Raw genomic sequence first — 10,872 nt, 5'->3', positions numbered from 1 at the left:
GCCAGCTCCCGTCCGAGAAACGATTTTTTCTTTTTCTTTATATAATTCAAGGCAAAATGATAGGATGATCTTCTCCGCACCACCGGCACTCAAAGCACTGACAGTGATTGAATGTTGTGTTAATGACATCCGTGCGACCAATCAGGTGATGACAGACAAGGATCATACCATCAAGCAGGGAGGGACGGGGGTGGGCGGCGCATTGACGGTCTACAGGTACAGAGCAGGAGGAGAGAAAGAGAGAGAGGAGTGCGGTGCGCGAATAGCAGACAAGATGAGTGACAGTCGGAAACGAAGCAGCATGTAAAATTATGGTATTCTGGAAATTATAAGGTTTAGTATAATTATATTGAATAATTTAAGTGATATATATGCACACATACTAATCATAGGTCAAAACAGCGCTAAATGTGGCTGAATTATAAAAGGCAGAAGTGGTAAAATGAAGAGCCGTTTGAGAGCCGGCGCTTCTTGGTGAGCTGAGCCAAATGATCTGGCTCACTAAAAAGAGCCGTACTTCCCATCACTAACAGTTTGCTCTCGATATAAGTAGGTACAATTGCAGCAGGGTGGCTGTGGTTTGAAAGGCGTTTGAATAAAATAAAGCTGTGTGACTCACAAGAGATAGATTAAAAACAAATCGGTCAAAATCAAAGCAGCGGAGGCTGAACTATTTTGAATTTCAGTTTTTAGTATGTGTCAATCTCCTAAAGCACTGACCTACATTTCCCATGATGCAACCTTACTTCACCAGACCTTCCCTGCCTCGTAAACACCCACACCTTTAAAACTCCTCACCCCCCAATGCAGTCTTTCTGTTTTAAATGCGTGGGCTCAAAGCCCAAGCTGAGATAACTCTGATGATTTTCTCAGACTTGACAAACTCCTCCAGAGCCACAGACAGAAGACATTTTAAAAATACAAGTCTTGCATTCAAAATCCAAGACCCTTGATTTCGACAATCCCCTTTCTTTCGGTGTACACTTCATTACCTACTACATTGCTATGAGTCATGTATGCCACAGTACACTCATAAAGACACATATACAATCTGTGCATCTGTTTTATCTACATGCTTTTTGGATTGTTTCATCCTGAATTTATAAAAGCTAACCAGGAACTGAGGCTGCAAATCAGCTCTTGCCAGGCATATATAGATTACACCTGCTTGCATTTCTTTATCCTACATAACAATGTTTACCTCTATTGTCCCTATCAAATAAAAAACTTACATGAATAAACTGTGTTTTTGGCAGCCGAGAGTAGTAATTGGCAAATGTTTGAAGATGTTTTAGGTGTCAGATGTACAGTACTATATATTCTGGTAAACAAAGATATAAAAGATATGAACAATAAAAAATGACTCAGTGATTTATACAGTGCTTATATACAGTATATTTAACTTATATAAGAACGAAACCTCAGTTTCACATGAGATCGGGATGAATCGTTAACATAATTATGTAGATATGGACACACACACATTAATGACATACTTTGTTTGCCTGACCATAATCACAATGTACCTTACCCTAACCCTACTTCAAGTCTTACCACCTAAAAGTTGATGGTTTACATTTAAGGAAGCTTCTTTTTGTCCTGAAATCAAATGTCTTTTTACACACACACACACACACACACACACACACACACACACACACACACACAAAGTAATACCAGTTACTGTAAACTCTAGCAGGCACAGTACATCTCCTGCTGTAGCCTTTCTGTGGGTGAGCAATATAACTCCTCATCAGGGTGTTAGCCCAGCGCTAGCAGGGGAGTAACGGGCAAGATTGATGTTATTCGTCTCCTCACATGCTAAGATAGAGGTCACATCTTACTGATGTAAGACAAGAGAGGCATAACAAAATTCACTCAAAGGTTTCTTTTCGGGGCTGCAGTGAGGGAGAGGAAATGAACTTGTTTGAGAGTCTGACCTCATTTCACATATGAAGATACAGATTCATTTAAAGCTGCTGCACACAAACAGATGGACAGGCAGGCAGATGGATATGTCTTATAAAGTGGGTATTTTAAACTTTGTGAAGCGTGTGAGCATGCAGGGTGGGCCTCTTCTGATTTTGAGGATGTTTTATGTAAGTATAGGGACAAACTGTAGACAGTGAGATGACAAACTCTTGCATTAAAGAAAAAACAAATCTAAGTCATGAGTGGAATTGTGCTAATAAACTGTAAATATGTGTGTGATTTGCACAGAAAAACACAAACCAGACTGAAGTCATTTTCTTTTGCAAAAGCAGATGGCTCGCTTTAAGACCCATCACATACATAATCGACCTCCCCGTTTCCTGGAAGCCAGTAGGCTCTGCTAGCTGTCAGGGAAAATAACCATAACACTGTTGTCAGTCTGCAGCCGATCAGCTCTCCTGATGGAAGTGAAGTCCCATTTTAGGGCAACGGCAGCCCCTGGTATACGGCAACGCCATCTACATGTAGGCCACATCCCTTTCCTCCCCCCTTACTTGACATTTGATGTCTTCTGTAGCTATGTGTCCTTCTGAAGGCCCGGGGTCAGTTGTGGCTCTTGGATACCTGATGTCACTCTTCCGCATGGTTTGTCAGCCAGCTCTGACAGTGCAATGTTTGTCAAGTGGGGGGCTGAGAAAGGGTAAGGGAAAGGATCACCGTGATTAGGTCTAAAATAATGTCTAGGGCGTTGCATTTATGGAAAAATTCGGTATTTGTGTCAAGGCTTTTTCATGCTTATACACTGTAAATAATTGCTGTTAATTTACAGCAGGATTTCAACAGCATTAACCTGTTATTGCTAAAAACAGTGCTTTACTGTTAATACAAAAGAAAACCTGTTAAATTACACTCATAGGCCGTTTTTTAACTAAACTATAATGCATTCTTAAAAAAAAAACACTTTACTGCTGATCAACTGTCTAAAGTATCATCAGTAACAGTTTCATGCAGTATTGTTTTAATTCTGGGACCTGATCTGCACATGTGAGGCTTGTACATTGTACATGATTGTAAAATCAGTGAATTAGCTCTGTTCTTCACTCACATGTTGTTCTGGTTTGCATTCTGTGCTTGTAGCCAGCTATAGACAGACATTTTGGGAAAAGTGTCAACAAGTCTATTATAGCCTTTTTCCTAACAAGTGCCTTTAATTGTATTTAGTGTGACTATTCCTATGTCTGTAACCTGCTAAGTCTATTCATCTAGGCAAAAAATAATGTTTATTAAAATGTATGTAAAAAATACAACCTAAATAGTGCATTAAAACAAATCAGTAAGATAATGTAAAAGAAAGGTGAAAAAAAACAGCTATATAATGTATCTTTAAACAGTAAATTAACTGTAAAATACTGTGAAATTAATTTAAAAAAACAGTTCAAACTGCATTTTTTATTAACAGTACAGCGCGTAAATTTCAGCGACAGCATAATAATGTTAATTTTACAGTAACATAAGGGCAACCCTGCTGCCAGTTCTTTACTGTTATTTTACTGGGAAATTCTTAACAGTGTACATAATGACATTCAGCACCTTTAAGGGAAGATTTGCTTGCATGCAAAATGCAGCTTTGATGAATTATGTTGAAGGAAAAGCAGATTTTTTCCTCCCACTATTTACTGGATTACTGATGGAAGTTGAAGACAGTCTCTATATAGAGTGCCTTCCCTTTTGCAGATGTGATAGGGATGTGCCATGCATAATGTAGCCAGTTAGCATATCTTTAGGTATAGGGAAAATGACAGCTCATTAAAGGTCTTAACGTGAGGGTTCACCACTCACGAAAGCCCACTCTCAAACTCTTCAGAGGTGTGGAGCACCACTAGATAGGGAGCCTCTATACACGGCTGCTCTTCAAAGGATGATGACATGTCAGGAATTGAAAAAGAAAAGGCCAAGGGTGGTACAAGAGAGGAGCAGGACATTCTCTGTGAAGTGGGCATTTTCTTTTTTCTGAAGTGTCACCTGCTTTCAACTTTGCTTGTGGAGTGTTTGGTAAATGTGATGTTATGATTTTATATGTTATGTTTTTATTCCTGTTATTTCTTGATGTTAATGTAAAGCACTTTGGGTACCTTTTGGTTATTGTAAAGGGCTATACAAATACATTTTGATTGATTGATGTGCATGTGGAATTATTTGCTATTGCACACCCAAGCAAAGGCAGATATACCACACAAGTTTATTTGAATCACTTTGATTTTTTCCTCCTGATAAAATTCTGCGGAAGTTAGTTAGATAGATCCACCACTGGATGGCGCACACGTATCTTTATTGGACTCCTAACTTGTTTAAGTCCTCAAATTAGTAACATACAGCAACATACATGCGTGCTGAATGTGCCATGCAACGAGCAAGGTTATCCGCCCTTTCATTTCAGATTAAGCATGAGGAGAGACATGAGGAACCCACAGCATATCAGTGACAAAACATTGAGAGCAAGTGATCTCTGGAGGGTGGCCCCTGAGCTCACAGCACCCAAACTGATTAATATGTAAACAAAACCCATTTTAGTCCACGCGTGTGCTCTTTAATCGCAGGGACATACTTGTGAGGAGTCTCGTTTGCAGTGGCTATACTACTACTACACACAAAGAATGGGCGTGAGTTGTCCCTCGAAAGGAAAGGGAGCCCAGAGACTCTGGCTGTTTTAGCACCGCAGATCTGAGCGCTCAGTTCGCAGTCTGCAAGAGAGACGGAGAGAGCACACCAGCAGGGATGGATTGCACAGGTAAGGTCGTGATTTTACCTTTTTTTTTTTTTATCTCAACAGAAACAAAGAAGTGCACCATCATTTCCAAATTGGAACAGAAAACTGTTATACCATTTTTTTTCTTTGGACATTGCAATTTGTTTTTACCAAGAGTTGTGACGCACAGTTATATAGGAAACCAATCCGCAGTATAGCACAAATAGTTGATCAATAACAAGACGTATAGCAATGTGTGTGTTAATATATCTACAACTTGGGTATTTAGTGACATCTTTCATTTTTACGCACAATTTGGCCATTTTACGCACACAGATTACGCATAACTTTAATGACTAAACTATATGAAATTGTTTTCCTACTGCAAATATTATTTCCAGATATGAAGATTTATCCTTTTTGTGTCTTAAATCATCAGGATTTACAACAACACTTGTCTGAATACTCTCCCAAAAATCAACTAAGAAGGAGGGAGGAGGAGTGGAGTCACAGCCTGGAGAGAGTCTGAGAGGAAAGAAGAGAGAGAAAGAGAGAGAGAGGAAGAAGAAGAAGGGAGTAAGTCTGGACCAGGTGATCGAGTGCTAACAAACCCTCCAAGGGGCTGCCGGGTTGTATCAGTGTGCACGCGGGATCAACCGGTTCCGACCATGGTGCCCGCGCGCTGCAGCCCGGGACCCTTTGCCACCGTGGCTCTGGTCCTCCTGTTGGGATGCGAATTGGCTTACTGCCTCGGCCAGAACGACACGGAGCCCATCGTGCTGGAAGGGAAGTGTCTGGTGGTGTGCGACTCGAACCCTTCTTCGGACGGAGGGGTCACCTCCTCGCTCGGCATCTCGGTGCGCTCCGCGGGCGCCAAAGTGGCTTTTTCCGCCGTGCGCGGGACCAACCACGAGCCGTCAGAGATGAGCAACACGTCTATGACCATCTACTTTGACCAGGTCAGCAGATCTTCCACTGAATATTTAGTCCTATACAAAAAGTCGAATATGAAATCAGATATGGGACAATATCTTATAGCTCCATCATTTTCTGTTTTTTTTGCATCCCTCTATACAATATGCATACCATGTATCATACCATGAGCAACACGTCTATGACCATCTACTTTGACCAGGTCAGATCTTCCACAAAAAGTCGAATATTAAATCAGATATGGGCCAATATCTTATAGCTCCATCATTTTCTCTTACAATCAAATCTCTTTCTCTATACAATATGCATACCATGTATTTGCAGTGGCCGAGTAGAACTTGTTTTAAGGTCACGTTTCATTGATTTCCTATCACTGATCACGCTTTTGTGTGATCTGAAATGGTAAATGGTAAATGGACTTGCTTTTATAAAGCGCTTTTCTAGTCTTCCGACCACTCAAAGCGTTTTTTTTTTACACTACATGTCAGCATTCACCCATTCACACACACATTCATACACGGATGGCAGAGGCTGCTAAGGTGCCAACTTTTGCCCATCAGGATCTAATCTAAATACTCATTCACACACCGATTCGGGAGCAATTTGTAAGAAATGTTAAGTGTCTTGCTCAAGGACACATCGACATGTTGGACCCGGAGCAACCGGGGATCGAACCACCGACCTTCCAATTGGCGGACAACCTGCCCTACCTCTCTGAGCCCGAACTTGTTTTAAGGTCACGTTTCATTGCTTTCCTATCACTGATTACGCTTCTGTGTGGTCTGAGCCCTGAATATCTCTAACATAAAGATGCTGTTTCCTTTTGTAAAATGCTTCATTCAACGCTGTGCGTAATTGGCGTGATCCACAGATGCGCTGTCAAAACCAATAATCATCCATGCAGGGATCATTCATCACATATGCGTTGTGTATTATGTACTGTATGTCTTTTTTTAAGGCCTTGGCCTGATTGACATGTTGCATTGTGTGCCTTTTTCGCTCGGATGTTCCACTTAGTTGAGGTGTTTGGACAGCGGCCTGTTTGTTATATATATACGCATGAAATTGGGAACCATCCCAAACTGCGACTAAAAACACACATCAGAACAGAGAGTATGACTGATACGCCTCTCTCTCTGTAGTCACTGTGCGTGGCAGAGACAATTACTAAAAAAAAGGCAGCTGTTGTGTTATGTGAAGCATGCAGATGGAGGGAAAATAGATAAATAATGTTTCATTTTGCACCCTTCTTTGGTTTTCACAGGTTTTAGTGAACATCGGCAACCATTTCGATCTGAAAGCAAGTGTTTTCCTGGCTCCAAGGAGGGGGATATATAGTTTCAGCTTTCACGTGGTGAAGGTCTACAACAGACAAACCATACAGGTGAGCAACTTTGAAAACAGTTGGTGCATGTTGCAGTCAGCATTTTTTCTTTTTTATTGTGTTATAAAGTGATTACAAAACAAGTGAAGACATGTGCAGGGACATAATATAAAAAAGACCAAAATATATTATACAGAGAAAGACAAATAACAAAGTTATTGTTATGTGTGTGTGTGTGTGTGTGTGTGTGTGTGTGTGTGTGTGTGTGTGTGTGTGTGTGTGTGTGTGTGTGTGTGTGGATAATGGGTGTGTATTTGGCATTGAATGAGGCTAGATGGTCATATATGACATATATCTACTCTTAAACACATACACTGGAAAACAAACCTATAGAATCTACTCAATATATGTGAGGTAACAATTTGCACTCAGTTTGGTTGGGTAGATTTCACAGCTATGTTTTGAGTACCTTAACTTAACAGCTAGGACACACTAGAAGAAATTAGGTAAAGTCTACCCAACATTTCTCAGTAAATTACACAACTATTTACTTTTTTATGTTTTATGTTGCAGTTGTTACTGTTAATAAACAGGTAACAGAGATATAATTTACCCATTATTATATATTTTCTTTGCTCACTAATATAAATGAGAACATTTTAAACCATTTGCATGAGTTATATCTACTCCTACATCCTTTTTTTTACAGTGTACAGACATGCTTCAATCCTTCAGGTCATGCATTTTAACACACCGAGACTAAACTCTCTCCTCTCTTTTGTGCAGGTGAACCTGATGCAGAATGATTACCCGGTTATATCAGCGTTCGCCGGTGACCAGGACGTGACGAGAGAGGCTGCCAGTAACGGAGTACTGCTGATGGTTGAACGGGAGGACCGCGTCTCTCTCAAGCTGGAACGAGGCACCTTAATGGGCGGATGGAAATACTCCACCTTCTCAGGCTTTCTAGTCTTTCCTCTATAATCTAAATCTGCGATGATGATGATTCCACGTCGCACTGGAGACTCTGAGGAACAAAAAGAGAGAGAGAGAAAAAAAGAAAAAAAACAACAAAAAAAAACATTTATTTTCAACTTTTCAGCCAAGGAAGCCGACGAATATCTGTATACTCGTCCACTATCTAGTCAAAACGTTTCCTTGGAGTTTCCATATATTCAAAATCCATCAGTCAACTTTTACGCAATCTGGATGATTAAAAGGTATTGATCTTGATTGGCCAGTGGCGCGCGCTTATTGGGAATGTGGATTTTTTTTTTCTGTTCTTTGCTTGGAAAAACAAACTTTGCCAAACAGACTGTGCAAAAACGGACAAGTGGAGAAGATGATGATGATGATGATGAGTGGAAGAACTGGCGCCCTGGACAAGCCGAGTGTGTTATGCTCTATTTTATGTTTGTATAGCCTTAAAGAATATATGGTTTACCGTCCAAAAGTGAAGTATAATGGGAATTATGGACGACCATGAAGAAGAAGAAGAAGTGCTCTCACGCCCAGAGGCAATTTTTTTTGCACGAATGGAAGTTTTTACTTTATGTTTTTGTGCTGTCAATGGTGTTGCGTTTGGATGCTGAACATATTGATAAAATAAGCCAAATGTAGTTTACCGCCGACGAGTTTATTAAAAAGAAAGAGGAAAAAAAAGGCGACATATTTCAGCCACCAGGAGACGACGACTTATTATTATAGAGCCCTTTTATTATAAAGACTAATTCTATAATTTATAAAAAGTACATATTCACATTATTGTGTGTTCTACATTTCGGAAATCTGCGTAGCTTTGACTGATTTAATGTTCAGTGACGTTTGCTCACCAAATGTACATTGTGGAAATAATAGAAGAATCCCTATATGTCCCGCTTAATAAAAGATATTGTATTGTATAGGCTAAGCGCATTTATCACTTTTTTATTCATATTCACTTAAAGGGAACATTGTGAAGAAAAAATATGCTGTTTGTTAGAAGTAAGAGTAAAGCAAAAGGCCTCAGGACGAAACACACATAGTCGCTGTCCGAGGTGCTGAAATCTCCTGTTGGACTCCTTATTCAGAAAGCCTCCCATGCAGCAGCAGCACTTGTTACACGTTAGGAAATAAATCCAAAGACTTTTTTTTTTTTTTTCATAAGAATAACAATGGAGTTTGCAAATATTTTTTAAAGAGAAACATTGCTGGAATGGAAATACTGAGAAAGTTCCAGCACAATGCACTGCATGGTGCGTCTTTACGCAGCGCAGGGCGGATGGATACTACAGAGAAACGCTTCCTCTTATAGAACCAAGAAATAAACAAACATACATTTTGATGGAGATGGAGAATCATCTGGTATGATACAATAAGGCAAAACAAAAACTCGTCTATATTGTCAAATAGTCCCCACACTGTGGTGAACGTTTTCTTTTTCATCACATATTTGGCATCTTGCTTGAAAATCAACGCTTTTGGATGATTCTGCCCACACACACCACCAACATCACCTTCTCTCCTCCTCCCTCACTCACTCTCTCCTTCACACACACAGTCACAAACCCCCCACATCACCAACCCTCAAACTACTAAATTCAAGGCCATCTCTGAATCTGAATCAAAGAAGAAGTGACTTGTGCCAGAATCTTTTAATACATCATCTAAAAAAATAATAAATACTATCCTGGAATCAGACAATACAGCACATAGTTGAAGAGAAGTATGTTGATTTTAGTTCAATTTCAGCTGCCCTATTTGAATATTTTAACAGGGGTTAATCCTGGTGAACACCTTTATCCTTTATTGATATCCCTGGTTGAATCTGTACCAGATGAGTTTAAGGGAATTGAGGTGTTGGACTGAGCGAAAGCAAAAGCACGGCTGCAACTCTCAATATCAAGGAGGTGTCCCTTATGTGTTGTACACTTATGGAGGTTGCATTCTTTAATTTTTGCAGATCAACATAGCTGATCTCTCTGATGTGAAACTATTGGGGTCAAAGGGCAAACTGTGTTGCTGCAGCTTAGTTTGGAAAATCCATATACGTGTTTGATGTTTTTTTTTAGTGCTGTGGAGGCGAGCGCTGCTGTATTATAAACTTTATTGTGTTAACTCTGGGGACACAATAGAGACACACCTTTTAGACTTCCTGTGTGGAAAGCTGGTGTGCTTGCAATTGCTCTCACTGAAACAGGTGCATCTGTAAAGAGGAGATTTGGAAAGAAAATAACTACTGGTGAATACAAAACACAGCATCTTAATTGTTTAGACAAAAAGAGGATGAAATTGTGAAGATTGGTTTGAAAACAATGCGTTGCTTTTCTCAAATCAAGCCTAAAGAATTTAGGTTGTAAAGCTTTAAAACCATTTATTCTTTTTCAAATCAACAAAATTCGTGAGTGACTAAACCCTCTGATTGGTCGAACGACAGGAAATACCAACAGAAAAGTCATTCAGTAGAGGAAATGTCCATTTAAAACAAAGCCAGCATGACATTGGCAGAAAAAATACTCCATGAGTAATGGAGAAAATGTGCCAGAAGAGTTAAGAGCCTTATTGCAACACTTTATGCTAATCCTTAGCTTGTTGAAACACATTCAACCATGGCACTGCACAAACATAAGAACACATAGAAGAAGTGATTGTTTGGCTTAAAGAATGAAATCCAACAGCTGGCTGAGCCCGGAAAACATTTGCAATTTCTAATTGATGCCATCATACATGTGAGCATCTGGAAAGTTTGCCTGCTTCTTCTACGTGGCTATTTGCTTTCCTTTTTTTAAATACATACACCTTCATCTTGTGTGTAATAGAACAACAGCTGAGAACAAAGACAAAGACCTGCTGATAGCCTGCTGATGCCAGCAATAGCACTGCACAGAGCAGCAGAAACTGCCAGCGAATCAGAGCGATTTGGAGAGTGTATTCAATTGGCCTGTAAAGTGCTAATTGT

The 10,872-nt window shown here is 39.9% G+C and overlaps 1 protein-coding gene across 1 annotated transcript; it reads left to right on the top strand.

Moving 5' to 3' along the window:
- Positions 1–4,369: 4,369 nt before the first annotated feature.
- On the top strand, positions 4,370–8,836 carry cbln2b (cerebellin 2b precursor). Its single transcript, XM_074622075.1, has 4 exons — positions 4,370–4,720; positions 5,118–5,637; positions 6,876–6,995; positions 7,722–8,836. The coding sequence occupies exons 2-4, from the start codon at positions 5,347–5,349 to the stop codon at positions 7,917–7,919; spliced, it is 609 nt and encodes a 202-aa protein (XP_074478176.1). The 5' UTR covers positions 4,370–4,720; positions 5,118–5,346; the 3' UTR covers positions 7,920–8,836.
- Positions 8,837–10,872: the final 2,036 nt, after the last annotated feature.

This window comes from Sebastes fasciatus, chromosome 21, assembly GCF_043250625.1.
Source record: "Sebastes fasciatus isolate fSebFas1 chromosome 21, fSebFas1.pri, whole genome shotgun sequence".
NCBI classification, from domain to species: domain Eukaryota; kingdom Metazoa; phylum Chordata; class Actinopteri; order Perciformes; family Sebastidae; genus Sebastes; species Sebastes fasciatus.
Note: the sequence above shows the minus strand (reverse complement) of the source record. Positions and strands in the feature narration are given on the sequence as shown.